At 35.2% G+C, this 19,171-nt stretch overlaps 1 protein-coding gene across 4 annotated transcripts in view; it reads right to left on the bottom strand.

Annotated features, from left to right (window-relative positions):
- Positions 1-19,171, bottom strand: part of TBC1D32 (TBC1 domain family member 32) — a 200,187-nt gene that overhangs the window by 84,149 nt on the left and 96,867 nt on the right. For all 4 annotated transcript variants that reach the window (XM_019418223.2, XM_019418222.2, XM_019418225.2 and 1 more), the window contains one exon: positions 12,929-13,017. In XM_019418223.2, the coding sequence (XP_019273768.2) occupies positions 12,929-13,017 (89 nt within the window). The remainder of the gene's footprint in view (positions 1-12,928; positions 13,018-19,171) is intronic.

Raw genomic sequence — 19,171 nt, 5'->3', positions numbered from 1 at the left:
AGACATCAAGATAAAGTCTCTTTACAAGAGCCAATTAACAAACCCTATACAAATGATTTGATGCTGATTTGGCCAATGTTAACACCAGAAGCAGTCTGCTTTCACTGACATGGACAATAGTAATGCAACTATTGCATTTATTAATTTATTAATGCAATTAATTTCATCAAAACTTAGTCCAAGATCCCTTTGATTGTCCTACCATCCCTCAGGTTATCATGAAAAACTACTCTACTGATACAATGTTAAACGGACCTGCCTCAGAGGGAAGAAGTAGCTGGTACTCTAGATATTTTAGTGGAAAATAAGTGTGGCAGAGAATGATAGATCCATATAAATTGAGAGGTTTGCCATCTCAAGGAGGTTTCAGTACCAGTGGCCTAGAATGTCAAGATATCACATGTGTATTACTAAATCTTATACTATTTACTACCAAGAAAGTAACATTATGCACAATTTTAGCCTTTTTGAATTCTGGAAGCAATACCTCTGGATGTGCTGCTCTGAACTACTTATCAAGTAACCCTTAACTACCAACTTTGTGTGACCTAAAGGCTAGAATAAGATCTAAAACCCAGGATACTCCAAATCAAGAAAATGTACCACGTGAGCCTTTAGTGCAGCAGATTCAATGTTGGTCGAAGTCTTAATGGCTGATGAGATACTACACCAAGTTTCTGGCAAGGGGAAATATAAGATTTACACAAGGGCTCCTATAATTTTGGAGTCAATCCATGTTTTATTTGTTAAATAAATATTCTTACTTGATGAACATAATCCTTAGCCTCTGCCATCATGGCCACTGGGTTCATAGGCCATTTGAGTAAGCACTAGGGTAGCCAAGGAAAGAGACTGACCTATCAACAAAAGGATTATTTTTCCTCCTTTACAGAAGGAGAGATCCCCTTCAAGGTCATTAACATGAGTCAAAAATATTATCTCAGTCTGGGTATAATCTCAAAAGACCATCTATACACCTCTTCTACCAATCTTCTTAAACCAATCCTTCAATTTTTTTTTTTTTAATTTTCTCTGAGTCCCTGACCATCCAGCACAACCATTAGGTATGTCCCATAAGTTTATAAATCAGTATCTAAAGCCATATCTCCTTCTATATTAAAGAAAAAGTAACTCCCCAAGTTATATTATGTTTTGTAACTCCCCATTATATTATGAAAGTTTCCATCCCTTAGAAGTCTTGAAAAACTTCCAAACTATCATTTCTTACTAAGAAAGCACCTCCATCAGAAAGAAGAAGTAAACCAAGAAATAAGAAATTTGATCCTAGGTAAAAGAGGATCCAACTCAGAAAAGAGACAAAAGCAATTCTCAGAATGATGAAGGGAAATCCCAGAAGACTGACACATAGGGTCAAAAGATCCTCCAGGACAAAATTAAACAGAGATGTGATACAAGGAAAAAAGCTAATATATTACCTGTATCTATACCTGTAAAGTATGTATACTTTAGCTTATTATACGTTTTCACAACTATGAATAGGAAATGGCTCCTGCCCTCAAGAACATGAAAGCCTTGAGACTATAAAAACATAATTGGAAAGAATGATATTAAGGCATCTTGGCATTTACGTTTTAAAGCAGTACAATGTATGGGTCAGGTATTACATTCTCTGGAACAAGACTATCTGGGTTCAAATACCAGCTTCACTAATTACTAGCTGTGTCACCTTAAGCAAATGGCTTCACTTTTCTATAGCTCAGTGGAGTCATTTGTAGGAGACAAGGGTACCTACTTCACAGGGTTGTTATGAAATTAAGTGTTTAAATGTGAAGCCAATATCAGTACCGAGGACATAATGAGCCCTACTTAAGTGCTATGCTATGCAGTGGCAGCAGTATCTTTTTAATGATAGTCTAGGGATATATTAGTAGATATATAAAAAATGAAGCAAATGAAATCATGCAATTATTAACTTCAGGAGAAATAAAATACTAGGAAAAGTGAAATATAGTCATAGTATACTACTTGGCTCGCAAAGAAATATTTATATAGATGTAAAAATGTCATCTTTTAATAGCGACTTAATCAAGTTTGTGATACAACTACACAGCAGGGAGAGGGAAAGCATCTAAATCCTAAGCTTCTAAAATCTCTAATGACAAGATAAAATCTAAAATTTAAAAATCAAAACATAGTATAAATATGTTACTTAAAAATCTGGAGGTGATGGGCACCTGGGTGGCTCAGTTGGCTAAGTGTCCAACTCCTGACTCACGGTTCATGGGATCGAGTTCCACATTGGGCTCGTGCTGACACCACAAAGCCTGCTTGGGATTCTCTCTCAAAATAAGTAAACAAACATTTTTTTAAAAAAATATCTGGAGGTGAATACCAAAAATACCAATTCAAGGAATTGAAGGTGGCAGCATCTGAAGACAGGGACTTGGGTGTAGAGAAGAATGGGCAGAGGATTACTCTTCATTCTTAAATGATTTCCCATCCTATTTGGCTTTTTAAACAATATATCTTTATTACTTTAATAAAAATAAATTAAAAATATTTGGTAGATGTCACACAGACCATGAACAAATATCTTCTTTAGCTGCTTTGCCAAAAAAGATAAATACAGATTCTGTGCTGGAAGGGTAAAGTAAACTTTAAGCCACACAAAATCTGGACCTTTACTCAGCCCTTTCCTTTTGTTCAAATAGATAAAACAAAAACAAATACAAATACATTTGTGTTCTAAGCTCTAAATTATTTTTTTTCAGATCTTCTTACCTTATCAAATTTTATCTCTAATGTAATGAAAGTCCCTATGATTTAATTTTTTCATACAGAAAAATGTTGTGGGTAAAGAAGTTATGAAAAAAAGACTTAAATGCCAATTTGACAACACAAATGAGTTTAGCTTGCTTACATAAAAACCTGAAACAAAATTCGTCCTGGGCAAAGGATTCAGGCTTAACAATAGAAAGCTTGCATTATGGACCTCAAAACTAGAATCTTCTGAAGGGAGGGAGAAAAAAAATCAAAGTATACAAAGTATACTCAGAATTTCAGAGCAAGGATTATCAACCAGGTCACCAGACTCCTAAGATTTGCAAGATTTTGTGCTAAACATTAAGAATCAAATTGGAGCGCGTGGGTGGCTTGGTCAGTTAAGTGTCCAACTCTTGATTTCAGCTCAGGTCATGATCTCATGGTTTGTGAGTTTGAGCCCCACACTGGTCTCTGTGCTGCCAGTATAGATATTGGGATATTCTCTCTCTCCCTCTCTTCCTCCCTCCCTCCCTCTCTACCTCTTCCCTGCTAGCACGTGTGTACTATTTCTCATTTTCTCGCCCAAAATAAACTTAAAAAAGCTAAAAAAAAAATTGAATTGGTCACTGCATTCAATAGATAACAATGTATTGTTATATGCATATTGATAATATTAATTTTATATTGGTCCTATAAGTTTTATAATAGTTATATATTTTATACACATTATAAAATATAAGCATACTAAGGGCTTTTTATGCATTGGTAAAAAAAATGTTAACATGTTTGATTCTATTAAGCCAAATAATTTACAGACATCCAATTTATCACTACAACACTATACACAGATGCATCAAGTATAGTTGCTGTCCAAGAGACATCAATATATCTGTGAATCTTCACTAATAAATATAACTAGCATAACCTAGTTATAATCAAAAGACTCGTCTCTGGCCAGATTGTTCCTGTTATCAGTGTGGTCAGGAATGATGTGCATCAGCTCACACTAACCTGCTGTAAGCCTTCTGTGAGGTTCCTTGTCAATCCTGACCTGCGGATAGCCCACTATACCCTATGTGAGCCAGGATGCTAAGAGCTCTGAAGCTGAATCTTAGGCCCAACTATCAACAAGGAAGATACATTGTTTCATCTCAGATGCAAAGAAGCCTCCCAATCTAGTGTAGAAATGGGCATTTTATATCCCATTTTGCAAAACTGTATTTTGCAATATCACACACAATATATATTTCTCTTTCTCTTCATCCCTACCTCCTTCCCCTACCCATATGTGATTTGAAAACTGCAAGTTCATGATGTAAAGGTCTATAATTCCTTACCTATAAATCTTAGGGCCAAGAATCTAGAATTTTTATGGATTTAGCAACAAAATACATTATACACAGAATCTGGAATAACACTTCATAATCAAGCATATTAATACTTTTTCAGCAAAAGACTGATACTCAAATTAGGCAGGCTAAATAAAGACTAGAGAGTCTCACATAATTTCAGATAAGATTAGGTGCAGACGGAAAATAAGTTACAAAAAAATTTTAGTTTTTAAAATTTAAACTTTTTTTTCTGATTTTTAGAATTTAAAGAGATTGTGGCACTTGAAGCAAGGTGATACCAAAAGTAACATTATAATATTTATAAGTTTAGAAGAATGTGTCTCTAATGCATGGGATATAAAAATTTATTTTAAAAATCCAGCCATCTCTCAATTTCAGTCCATTTCTGGAAGTGAAAAATTGGTGTTTCTTTAATGTGAATGTTTATTTGAACTATTTGAAGGAATAAAGCAATATCTGAAATTTGGGACTAATCCCTTCACTTGTTTTGGAATTTATCTTGAATACGGCAGATCCCCCAGGTGTCTGCAAATAACCGAAATCATATCTGACCACACGAATAATTCTCTGTTCTTAATTACCACACACTTTATAAGTTACTTTCAAATATATCATAAATGTGAGCAGGTGAGCACTTGTCCAGCATATCTAGATAGTTCTGTGAAGTTTAGCCTTCGCTACCATCTTTGCTTGAAGAAATTCGAAACATGTTCTTTGTTTACCTCATGCCTGAAGTCATAAGCCTTTTCTCTCTACCCTGCCACTTTTTCCCTATTATTTCTTCCTTGAATACACTTAATCAACACATTTCATTTCTACCAACATTCTGAATACTTGCATGTATGCATCATGATAAATTCCATAAGTCAGTCATTAACTCTGTAATCAAATGCATTGGTCAAGATAAGCACAAACAGTACAAAAATCCAACACAAAAGATCTTCTGATCAGCACATAAAAACTAGCTAGCAGAAATGCAATGCCTAATTCCCTGCCTGTTGATCAAAACCAAGAAAGGGACATGGATTATACACACAACCATACCTCCAAATCTGGAGATTAAAGTTTCTGATGTGTATACAACCTTATCTGGGGAGGAGAAAGGGGGAGTTAGAGTCAGTCTGCCAATAAAACTAGGTAAGCTGAGGCTGTAGAGATCCTACTCACTCGCTCTGAGTACCAAATTCATATCTGTTTCAGAAAATGCTCTGGGATCCCCTGAAGCTAGAGGTTGGTTTGGACTTCTGTAAAGTTCAGAATATAGTTTTTGGATTTACTGAGTTTGCTGACCTTGCAGATATGTAGAGCCAAATGTTCAATAACATTGGATATACCATGAAGGGAAAGCTTCGAGATTGATACATAAATATAGGGTTATAGTCACTACAGAACGGATTGTTGAAGCCACCGAACAGAAAAAGAGGTAAAAGTACTGAAGACATACTAGAAGAGAATCCAACTGAAAAGGTAACTAGAGGAAGAGGAAAAAGAATCATCAAATACAAAGGACAAAAAGGAATCCAGAAATAAAAAGAGAACAAAGTTACAGAATTCCCAAGAAAGACCATTCATAGCAGTGCAGCACTCACTAGGAATTCAATAAATATTTTCTGAATGAACAAGTAAATGATAGGAAAAAGTGTCGCTAGTGGGTGGAATATAAAATGGCACAGAGAGATAAAGTAAAAGGAGTCATGAAAAGAGGGAAGATAGAAATACAGAGGATCCGAATATGTGCCTACTCTTTAACATAGCAAGTCTATTTTTAAGGATTTGTTGTAATGATAATTATGGACATAGAGATACTTATAAAAACATATAATTTTTAAAAAATAACCTACATGTCTAAACAGAGAAAATTGGAACTCATTGATGTATTAGATTATTCAATCTTTTAAAATTGTGCATATATGAACATTTAAAGGTATGAAATAATTTAAAATTAAGTAAAAAAGGCTTTATTGTATTAAAACAATAAAACTATTTACAAAAAACATATCCAGCTAAAAAATGAAAAATATTGGCATGAGAGGTTAGTGGTAATTATCTCTAAGAGGAAGACTAACAAGTATGGTTTTGTTTTCATTATTTTCTAGTTATTCTATATAAATGGGAATTCTTTGATTAAATAAGAATTTGAATCCATTACGGAGGTCTTTAATTATAATAGATTATCAGTTTTCTTCAAATAAACCTAAAACTAAATACTGTATGTGTGCAAGTACATGTGTATACAAAATCCAAAATGTGGATCGTTTTGTAGTCATATTACATTCTAATTTATGATATTAAGTAAAGATTGCAAGAGATAATTCTAAAATTACTTATTAGTAATGTCAATCAGATTTAAAGCTAGTTAGCATCTGGGTCACGGGGAATAAATAATTTTGTGATTTGTTGTGATAGACTATTAACACTTGTCTATGTCTGTTAAAATAACCACACTGGTTCTAAACTTAAAACTATTTTTTTTGTCTTCATGTCATCTTATAGGTCAGATTTTTTTGTCATAGAAGATGATCATGCATAAAACTGTTGTACTGCGTATACAATTTACTGTCGGTGGATAAATGTAAAATAACAAACAGCAAGTGATAAATTTTAAAGTCTGTTCTATAAATACAGATATCTCAGTTTGGTTATTTTTTTCTTTTGCTTTTTTTAAAGAAAACTAACAATAGGCCACATTAGAGTTTCAAATAAAGGAGGAATAAGTTTTAGGAGAACTATATTAACATCTCTTTAACCATATTAAATTTTAATGTGTATACTTAATGAAGAATTACTATATAAGATTTAGTTGTTAAAAATGTGCAATTCTATCGTCTAATTAAAACTTAATTTGGGGTTTCATATAAAGAAAACTATTGACACTGAATGATATAATTCTTTCTCCATGAGATACAGTTTTTATAATAAAATAAAATATTTTAGGCATGAGCATAACATTCCTCTAAGTCAAGATGGTTAAGAATGGCTGACACCTGTCAGAATGGCTGAATTGTTGGGGGGAATGTAAACTGGTCCAGCTACTTGGGAAAACAGTAGGGAGGTTCCTAGAGAATTTTAAAATGGAACTACCATATAATCTAACAATTCCATTTCTGGGTATTTATCTGAAAACAAAAACACTAATTTTATATTTATGCACCCCCATATTCACTGCAGGATTATGTACAATAGCCAAGATATGCAAACAACCTAAAGGTCTACCAATGGACAAATGGCTGAAGAAAATGTAGTATATACGCAATAGAATATTACTCAGTCATAAGAAAATGAAATCTTACCATCTGCAACAACATGGATGAAATTTGAGGGAATTACACTAAGTGAAATAAGTCAGACAGAGAAAAGAAATACTGTATGTTCTCACTTACATGTGATATCCCAAAACAACCAAACTCAAATACAGAGAACCAACTGGTAATTGCCAGAGGTGGGGAGCGGGGAATGGGGGGAAATATATAAAGAGAGTCAAAAACAAACTTTCAGTTATAAAATAAGTCATGGAGATGTAATGTATAGCATGGTGATTACAGTTAATACAGAACTGCATACTTAAAAGCTGCTAAGAGTAAATCTTGAAAGTTCTAATCACAAGAAAAATAATTCCATAACTATGTATGGCGATAAGTTTTAACTAGACTTATGTGGTGACCATTTCACAACACATACAAATAATGAAGCATATTATAACCTGAAACTAATATATGTCAATTATAACCTCAACTAAGCCTCAACTCTGGAAAAATAAATTATAGACGATAAGAACTCCAAGGTGCCTTAATTGTACATAAAAAACAATGTTCAAGAAAATAATTTGCACCCAAAATTTTCAATAAATGTACAGCTTTCTTAAATAACCCCCCCCCCAACAGATTTAGCAAATAAATGTCATGAAATAACCAAAAAGTACCTACCTATGTGGTGGACATGAAAGTCAAAGAAAACATTCCCTCAGGAAGTTTAAGTTTTAGTCAGGGGGAGAAATAAATTTGTGGGAATTACCATAAAGGCAAATAACGTGCAGAAAAAAGACAAGATGAAAGTGTGCTATAGGAAGCCATAGAGGAAATGATTCATAAAGCAAGCTCTGCCTTGAAGGAGGAGTCAAAATTTTATAAGACAACAAAAGTGAAAGCAATATTCAAGACGCAGAAAAATAGGTATACAGCCAATACACTGGGCTTGAGGGAGACAAGAAGTCTAACCTACTCAGCATTATGAGGAAAGTTGGAAAATAATGTACATAGGAAAGGTATAGATACATTATGGAGCTCCCTGAAAGCCACATAAAGGAGTCTGGAACTGCCAGATATTTAAAATGGGAAGGTGGGGAGCTTTATAAGGATGTGTTTCTTTTCTGCATTAATTACCTCACATTTTGCTTAATTATCTCAATATCTGATTCCTCATTAGGTGGTAAAGTTAAAGAGAATGAGCACCACATCTTATTTACTCATTACATCCCCTACATCTAGCATAGAGCATAATAAGCACTCAATAAATATTGACTGAGTAAATGAAGTGGAGAAGAGTAAACTAATTATAAATATTAATCTGCAGTCATATTAAAGAAGTACTGCATATCTCATGTCACTACACCAAGAAACCTAGGTTAGTTTCCTCTCCCTACTGGGTAGAGAAGAAAATAAGGTCACTGACTCAGAAAGGCAGGTTAGAAAATGGCAGAAGAAGAACATCCTCCTAACAGGTGGAGACAGGGGAGGTGGGAGGCCAATGAGAGCATCACTGTCCTCCTAGTTCATAGGCGAGAGTCAATCAATACTGTCTAAAAGTGAAATATAATGTTCAAACCACTTGAAAAGTTTTACATCATCTCTTCTCCTTAACCTCAGAGGAATTTCTGGGGAAATAACAACCCCTGGAGTGAAAAATCAGTTATTTGAAATTCAGCAATTTCTTCTGTCTCGCTAGTTTTTCTTTTCTATAAAATTCAGTTAGAATTTAAAATGGAAACTATATTATGATTCTATTTTTATAAAAGATATCTCCATATATCTATTCTTCTGTCTGTACATGCACATAAAGATGTCTAGAATAATTTTCCTCAATGCTACTTTCAGATAGCTGCAGGAGGATTAAAAGTAATGTATGAATGAACAGAGTAATGTATGGAATTGCTGAATCGCTATATTGTACACCTGAAACTAATATAATACTATATGTTACCTTCACTGGAATTAAAATTTTTAAAAATAATGTTGCTTTCAGAGTTAGGAAGAATTTCACTTTATTATAATTTAGTCTCCTGAATCAGTTAATTTCTCTATAATAAAGATAAATCATTGTTTGAAAAAGCAAAGGAAAACAGTGAAGATGACTTTCAAGAGTGAGCAACTGAATAGATGGGTAGGCCACTTAATGAGATGGAAACAGGAGATTTATTTTGTTTTGTTTGTTTTTGTGGGAGGAGATCCAAGAGTTCAGTCTTAGAAATGTTAAGTTACTAACATCTGAGAAATGTATGAATTGAGATGTTAAAAGAGTTGTATATTTGAGTCTGATAGCTCCAAATAATGGTTTAGACTAGGCCTATAAATTGTGGGGCACCTACCGACATAGGTAGGTGGATACTGTATATAAGTAGATGAACTCGGGGCAGAACAAAGAAGAAAAAAGTGCACCCACAACAAAGTCCTGAGTATTGAAAATTTCAGTGATGCTTACAGAATGCAGAAGAGAAAAAACAGCAGCCATAGGAGTGTCACAGAAGCAAAGAGAACTTACACACAGAAAGAAATGGTCCACTATATCAAACGCTGATAGTTATAATTCAAAAGAGAAAAATCCATTACATTCATCAGCATAGAAGCTACAAGCAACTTGAGAAAGATGTGCAATTCTGACAGAGTTACAGAGTCAATGTCAAATCTAAGTGGGCTGAGGAGTAAAGAGAGGTAATCAAGTGGGGACAGTTTACACAGATGTCTTGCTATATGGTGAGAGAAAGAGAAACAGGACAGTGACTTCAAAGATGTGAGGTCAAGGGAAATTTCTTTTTGAGTGTGTTCCATTATAAGATGAAGCATGTGAAGGCATGTCTGCACCCAGATACCAAAATTAGAAAAGGATAGGCTAGAAGTGAAAACAAAGAGAGGAGGAGGGCTAATCAAAGGAGCAGCCTTCTCATATATTAGTCATTTAAAACATAAGATTTATAGAATCTTGGCAAATAAAAATTCAGAAATTTACATAGAATGTGATGCTACTGAAAAGTGAAAATCCATGTGCCACTAAGCCATATATTAGCCTCATCTAAGTGCTGTGGCACACCTACAGAAAGTGTATGAAACTCACCCTTATTCAGAGGGGAAAGATGAATGGAACAAGCAACGCTAAAGGTAGAAGGCAAATATGTTAATGAGATGATCTATTAAAGGGAATAGTACAATAAAGTTGTACAACTGGAAACAAAATCACTGTAGAAAGTAAAGAAAATGATACAGGTAAGAATCCAAAAAACACACAGAAACATGAGATTTATATAGTACAAAGCTATTATCTAAATTATCACTATTGAACCACACTGACCAACGCTAAACTGAAATTAGTAGAAGAAATTATGTAACTTCAAAAGTAGGACTTAAAAATATAACCAAATAGGGGCACCTAGGTAGCTCAGTCGGTTCAGGTCATGATCATGGCTTGTGAGTTGAGTCTCACATAGGGCTCTGTGCTGAACGCTCAGAGCCTGGAGCTGCTTCGGATTCTGTGCCCCTCTCTCACTCTGTCCCTCCCCCACTCATGTTCTCTCTCTCTCTCTCTCTCTCTCTCAAGAATAAACATTAAAAAAATGTCAAAAAATACAACCAAATATAAGGAGGATGAACTCTGAAATACAATGAAACAAATATATTGTCGAAGAACCGTTAACAAGCACAAAAAATAAAATACAACATTTTCCTCAGAAAAGTGATTTGGTCATTTTCTTTGTCTTAATGCTGATGTTGTAAACAGCAAATTACTTGGCAGCATGTAGAAGACTACTGGGCTACTGAAAACATGAAGACAAAATTAAACACAATAAAACACAAAACTCCTAGAAAACAAGCACAAGTAAGGACACACTTGAAGTACTACTGCTACTACATTCACTACTAACATTTTTGTAGTGCTTGCTACATGCAAAGCACTGTAGTAAGTCCTTTTAATTTTTCTTATGTAATTATCGTAATAACTCTGTGAGGAAAAGAATATAATTTTCCTTCATTTTACTGATGGGTAACTGAGATCCCACCTCACACAACTAGCAAAGAGCAGACAGTCTGACTCCAGAGGCCATGTTGCTAACCTAACCACCACACTACAAAACTCTAGTACACTATCAACAATGCGATGACAAAGTTTCTCATGTAGAACAAAAAGAACAAAATGACTCCATTTGGTTATTGTACTCCATTTGAAGAAAACACACATTATGCAAATTAACATTTTATTCCCAGGAGCATGTTACTTCTTGGATTGCTTTTAACAGGACTTAAAAATCATTTTGTTTTTAAACAAGAACTCTAGAGAAAAATACTATTCTTTATACGTAAAAAAAAAAAAAAAAAAAAAAAAAAAAACAGAAAACATTCACTCACTGTATCAGTAACAAGAGGCCAGAATCTATATTCTATAATTACAAAACTCAGAAATACACCTGCAATGCAAAAGAAGGTTCTACTGAATAGATTTTTCTTAGTATTCTTCATCACTGCTTGCTATATGTTATATCTGATACTATACATGAAAAGTTAAAATTTAATGTGAAAATACATCTTGAGATGAAGGACACACCATTCAAAGAACTATAATAGTTACAGTTTTTTCTACCTTCTTTAAACTAAAAAGTCCAAAAATGAAGCACAGCTATTAATGGTAAAAAAAAAAAAAAAAAACAATTTGAGTATGTATTATATTATATACATGTATATATATACACACACACACCATCAGAAATTCTAATTTTAGAATATTCTAATTGCTTTATTTCTTAGGTAGATCATTCTCACTGTCTCCCTCCCTGTTGTCTAAAAAAGTGACTTTGCTAGTAGAAAGGGGAAAAAAAAAATCACAAACCTCTGAAAATAGAAAATGCCTTAAATAAAGCTGTTTTTAAAAGTGGTAATTTATAGATAGGAAAACAAATTAAAGGTCTATATATGACCAAAACGTTTACCAGAAAGATTTAAACCTCAGGAAACTGAAGTTAAGGAGTAATGGTTAACATCAAGAAGCAAAATTTGAGCCTCAAGATAAATCATGTATTTTCAAGCTTCTTTTCAAGTCTCTATTATGGAAGGAATCCCATCAAATACAATCCCAGGGAAGCCCCAGTTGACTCCTGAGTAAACTGAAAAGTCTGCAAAATGCCTCTTTTTAAAGAGGTGTTTGTAACATAAATTGAACAAAAGACATGGTAATAACACAGAACCTAAACATAGCCAAAAGCCATAATATAAAAACCTAATAGCTGTATTTATTTTATCTATGATGTTACAAATTACTTTTAGACATCCTTAAAATTAGATTATTTTAAATATTTTTTGGAAGTATATAGAATATATGCTTGACTGTTCTGCAAGATAGAAAATATATCTCAAGGGGCGCCAGGGTGGCTCAGTCAGTTAAGTGTCCCACCCTTGGATTTGGCTCAGATCTGTTTGTGATCAAGCCCCGCATCAGGCTCTGTGCTGACAGTGTAGAGCCTGCTTGGGATTCTTTCTCTCTTTCTCTCTCTGCCCCTCTCTCCCTCTCTCATGCTTGCACTATTTCACCAAATAAAAAAAAAAATTTAAAAAGAAGAAAAGAAAATGTATCTCAGGTAAAATTTAGCACCTTACCTTAGACCAAAGATGTGTGACTGTTCATAGTTGAATAAAGAACGAATCTTCGCTTCTGAATTCAAAAGTATAAGTCTATCTATAATATCCTGAAAAAGAAAGACTTGGAGTGAGAATATGCTGGACAAGTCATTTTAAAAAAAAACAAATCAACAAATATTTATTTAGATCTTTGGTTCTCAAACTTGGCTTTACATTTGATCACCTAGGTAGAAAAAAAAAAAGTTATTAAATGCCCAAGTCTCTCCCCTAGAGATTCTGAATTAATTGGTCTGGGTGTGTCTGGACATTAAGATTTGTCAAAGCTCTTGAAATGAGTCATCTAATGTTTACCCAAAGGGGAGAATCGCTAGTTTATACCCCATTCTGCTAATCTGTGAGCAACTTATGCAGCCAGCTAAATACTGATTACACTGCTGAAAATGTAAACTACTCTGAAAACCAAATACGAAATCTACAAGATTTCATGTGAAGCATGAACAGTGGGCTGCTAGTTTTATCTAGTAGCTATCTGAGATTTTGTTGATAGTCTCTCCACGTGTAAATCAGTGGTTTCCAACCCTCGTTGAACATTGGAAGCACTTAGAGAACAGTAAAAAAAAAAATTATATATAAATATACATATATAAATAATGCCCAGGCTCTACCCCAGCAAGTCACTATCCTTGGGAGTTAAGATTCTGGCATTCATATCCTTTTAAAAGATTCCCAAGTTGTTACGATGTGTAGACAGGCTTAAAATCATGATGCAAGTGCTGAGAGAATCAGATGAGCCAGGTGCCACCCGCGATCTCAAGCACTGACAATGTAAGCCTACAATATGCACAGTTTCCAGCACTCCCTAAAAGTCTTTCTTTTTATAATGCTCTGCTTTGTGTAGATCTTTGGGTTTAGGCCTAAGAAATGTATTCATAGGGGCACCTGGGTGATTCAGTCAGTTAAGTGTCTGACTTTGGCTCAGGTCATGATCTCCCAGTTCGTGGGTTTCAGCCCCGTGTCAGGCTTTGCGCTAGCAGCTCAGAGCCTGGAGCCTGTCTCGGGTTCTGTGTCTCCTTCTCTTTCTGCCCTTCCCATGCTCATGCTTTGTGTCTCTCTCGCAAAAATAAATTAAAAAAAAAAACATTAAAAAAATGTATTCATAAATAAGTACTTGTCTCTCTCATTGTTCATTTTCCTGACCAAGAAACTTGCCACCCTCCAGTATGTTCAAACTGAAGACATTTCCACGACCAGTAAGATAAAAGGAAGGTTTTGCCAGGGAGTAAAGTGATGTAATATTGACTGAAGTCTATGTGGATGATAGTGCAAATGTCATAACATCAAATAAGAGGCATGGAAATGACTTTGCAAGGATGAGGAAGTAATGAATCTCTGAAAATAACATTTGAAAAATACTAATTGAAACAGAGTAAAAACTGGATTTAGTGTCAACTTGTACAGTAAAGGTTTATACATAACACTCAGGAATGCATTTATTACCATTCTACAGATATCTAGTAAAAATATGTAAATACTAGCACAAGAGTTTACAATCAGCAAATATTAAATCAGCTGCCTAACAAGAATAAAAAGATTACTATCTTAAAATCTGTGATTTTGTCTGCTTCTTAGTTGGGCGTTCCTTGTTTCAAACATGACAGAACATGAGCTAAGTAACTCATTCATATTCCCAGCTTCATATTCAGATTTTCAATAATTTGCCCACTCTCTCCTTTTTCCTAATTTCTTCTCTGACAGTCTTGTTTAGCTACGGTGATGGAGCCATGGAGTCCTCCCTGACTTCTCAGCCACCTGGATACTATTAAGTAGTCTCTGTAGTGTACCTATGGAGAAACTTGTTTGCTATGTGTTCCTATATTTTTACTGTTTAAAATAATTTAAGAAATGATTATCACTGTTTTTATTATAGTCTTCACAGATTAATCTAGAATTACGTATCACTGGCTTTCTCTTACCTAAGAGAAGAGAATCTGCCAGTCTGTTCTATGCATAGAAGCTTCTGGAAGGTTTACTATTGATTTCTCTTCATTAGTAGGATACTAGCATAGGTGACTGAAATTTGTCCAATCATCTGAACACTAAACTCACTAAGACTTTGATAGCCAGTGACACTCCGGGACTCTATAAAGTTGTAGTTTCAAATCTTAAGTACTACATATTTTAAGAATAAAAGAGATAGAGAATGTATTATCAGCAAGCTAATGGAAGAGTAGATTGCAGTGATCTATCAACGATAATGCATTTTCAGAGAACAAATGTTACGGTAAATAATTTGTTCTTTAAAGAGGATTACATTGATGGATCACCACTTAGGGAAGAAAATTAAACTCCTGAGAAGCCTGCCTTATGGAGAACTTCAGTTTCTAAGCTCTGCAACGTGTGTCAATAAGGCAATCAGTTTTCTAAATCAAGCAGCAGCTTCCCAACAAAGAGCCAATGCAAGTAACACTTTGGACTCTCTCTCTCTCTCTCTCTCATACTCACACTCACACACACACAAAGAAGAAAAAAAGAAGAAGAAAAAAAAAAGAAAAAGGAAAACAACTCTGAAAGTCTTTAAAGGATACTGTCCAGCTGGAGAATAAGTTCAATAGGACAAACTGAGACCAAGAGTAGAAAAACAAAGGAATATCCATTCACATAAATACATACATGTTTGCCCGCTGTTTGCATGTGTCCCAATGGCCATATTTGTGTTATCTGACCCTTTTTACTTCAGAAAGAGATAAGTGAAAGAGGAGGAGGGGGCACCCGGGTGGCTCAGTCAGTCATGATCCCAGGGTTATGGGATCAAGCCCTGCATCCGGCTCTGCACTGAGCATGGAGACTGCTTAAGATTCTCTCTGCTCTCCTCTGCTCCTCCCCTGATTTCTCTATATAAAATTTAAAAAAAAAAAAAAAAAGGTGCGGGGTAGGTCGATCAAAATGTCAGTATTTCTGCACCTGCACCATTAGAAGTGGCTTGTGACTGGTTAGCCCAGGCACATCCATCAACAAAACTCAACCTGTAAGGTTCTTCCTTGGGATTTTTCAACTCAGACGGGTCTCAGTACATTCTGGCCACTATAACAGAGTACCATAGGCTGGGTGGTTTATAAACAACAGAAATTTTATTTCTTATAGTTCTGGATGCTGAGAAGTCCAAAAATCAAGGCACCAGAAGATTTTTTTTCTGGCAAGGATCCACTTTCCAGTTCACAGTCCTCTTTTCACTTTGCCCTCACATGGCAGAAGGGATGAGCAATTTCCCTGGAGTCTTTTTTTTTTTTTTTAAGGCACTAATCACCTCCGAAAGGCCCACTTCCAAATATCACATTGGGGATTAAGTTTCAAAACACGAATTTGGGGGGTATACATTCAATCTATAGCAGGGAGGTAGAGGAAAAGGCCACTCTCCTGTTTGGTGTCCTACTGAGCTAAACTGTGACTCCAACAAACGATACATCCATATCCTAATCCAAGAGTAGAAAAACAAGGAATAACTTATGACTGTTCCCTATTTGGAAAAAGTGTTTTCAGAAGTAATTAACGATTCTAAAATCATCCTAGATTAACCCAAATAGGCCTTAAGACTGTTAAAAACATCCCTATAAGAAAAAGACGAATGGAAATTTAAGGCAGAGAAAGGAGAAAGCCCTGTGAAGATGGAGGCAGAAACTGGAGTTATGTGGTAATAAGACATGAAATGCCTGGAACCAGAAGCTGGAAGAGGCAGCGAAGGCTTCTCCCCCTGGAGTCTTTGCAGGGAATGTGGCCCTATAACACCTGGACTCTAACTGTAACAGAATAAATTTCTGTTGTTTTCAGCTACACAGTGTGTGGAATTTGTTATGGCAGCCTTAGGAAACAAGGACAAGGGGAGATGGTGAAGACGTCAGTACAGAGTGACAGGTAGTCCCATGTACTCTCCAACAGAGAACACCATCTGGAGAAGAAAGCACTAATGATAATTACAGCAGACAATTATATAGCGTTTTTTTATATGCCAAGCAGTGATTTAAACTTTTATATTTCATTTAATTCTCACAACAACCTTGGGATAGGAATGTTTACTGCCCTCTTTTAACAGAAAACTAAAATTTATCTTGTCTGAAGTGACATAGCTTATAAAAGGCAGAACTGGTAATCTAATCCAGGCAGTCTGGCTTCAGAATGCAATCTTTTAACCACTACACTATGTACAGCTTTCAATAAAACCAAGATAGTGGGCGGTAACAGGGCAAGTGGACATAGAGAGACAGACAGATGTGGACCTGACTACATTCAAAGTTCTATTTCTACTTGTCCTTGTTTTTTGTTTTGTTTTTTGTACTGTGGCATAATGAAGTCCACAAGTATTTTATTTAGCATATACTGCACATCTACTCTGTGCCAAGCATTATGCCAAGTACTGCAAACATATTCTTATCATTGAAAAAAGAGCTGAAAGATCATGTACTACAACCATCCAAATGTCCTTGGATCCGATTTACATTACTTCCACCAAGAACAACTCAGGATGAGGAACTCACAGAATCCCATGGCAGTCCACCCCACTTTAGTCAGCTCCGACAATTAGCAAGTTCTTCCTTCGGTTAATTCATTGTTTACACTCCTCAGTTATGTTAAGGGAACTATAATTAGCTAATATGGATTACTCCTGTCACTTGTACTGGCATCTTTGTTTCCCAGCTATCTCTCACCTTGCAACCACACAAGCTGCAGATATTGTTTAGATCTGGAAAATTGTGAGTCAATAAATTTCCTCTTCTGCTAAAACTAATTCAAACTGAGTTTCTCAATAACCAAAGGGGTCCCACCTAATACATCATTTATTTAACTGCAAATTAAGTGATAGGAACTGAAAAGCAATCAAAGATTGTATGTGTTAGAGGGAAAGAGTATTTTGTGTCATTGACCTTTAATTTACTAAAGTACAACTTGAAAGTTGTTTGTAGGGCCTAGAATTTTGGTAGATAATTGATATGAAATCATGAGAAGTTAAGGCCTAACATCCCCAAAATATAATGAATTCCTTAAAACTAAGAAAGAGAACACAAATAGAAAAATAGTAAAAACAAATTGAAAGACCAATGAGAAGAAGTCAATGGCCATTAAGCATATGAAAAAATGTTCTGTTCATGAGAAAAACATACACTAATACTTTTCTCTTGTCAGACAAATATCTGAATGTCTGATCATATAAACTTCTTAATGAAGCTGCTAGAAAACAGTCACTACAGTATCTCATTGATGGGAAAGCAGAGGATTATTCTCCATGGATGGAAATCTAGTGATACATTCCAAAATTACAAATGAACTTACCTTTCAACCCAATGATCCCACTTCTAGAAATCTAGCCCAATGATACTAAAATAGGCAGAATTTAAGACGGCCCCAAGATTCTTAAACCTAATGCACATATTGCTGTGAAGAGATTTTTGCAGAAGTCCTTAATTGATTTTAAAATAGGAGATTATCAGGGCACCTAGGTGGCTCAGTCAGTTAAGCATCCAACTCAATTTCAGCTCAGGTCAGGGTTGTGAGATCAAGGCTTGAGTTGGGCTCTGTGAAGCCTGCTTAAGATTTTCTCTCTCTCCCTCTACCGCTCATTCACTCTCAAAAAAAAAAAAAAAAAAAAAAAAAAAGATTAACAGAGTGGCTCTGATATTATCACAGGAGCCATTTACAAGCAAAGAATTTTCTCAGGCTGGTCACAGAAAACAAAGTCAAAGAGACTCAAAGCATGAGAGGAATTTCCCACCAGGGAGGTTATTCACAGTTGAAATAGGAAGGGGGCCACAGTACAAAGCTCCAGGAACAATACCTGGTGCTCCAAGTGCCAGCAGGAAACCAGGCACTTCAGTCCTAAAACCTAAGAAACTTCCCTCTCCCCAGAATTAATTTGGAATTGAATTTTTCTCCCAGGGCCTCCAGATGAGCACTTAATCTGGCCAACACCTTGATTTCAGGTTTATAATACTCTCAGCAGAAAACCCAGGCACACAGTGCTAGACTTCTGACATGCAAAACCGTGAGCTCATAAATGGGTAGTTTTAATGTGCCAAGTTTGTAGCGATTTGTTATGCAGCAACGAAAATATATATATATACATAGGCATACTGGTAAATATAATAAATATAAACCAAGCTATTAATTGAGGCATAACTTATAATGACAAAAACTTAAAGAACCCAAGTGACCACCAGTAGATGACTGGATATATAAACCCCAGCACATCCATACACCACTGTACTATGCATT

Source organism: Panthera pardus, unplaced genomic scaffold, assembly GCF_024362965.1.
Source record: "Panthera pardus isolate Hobbes unplaced genomic scaffold, ASM2436296v1 HiC_scaffold_17, whole genome shotgun sequence".
Classification (NCBI taxonomy): domain Eukaryota; kingdom Metazoa; phylum Chordata; class Mammalia; order Carnivora; family Felidae; genus Panthera; species Panthera pardus.
Note: the sequence above shows the minus strand (reverse complement) of the source record. Positions and strands in the feature narration are given on the sequence as shown.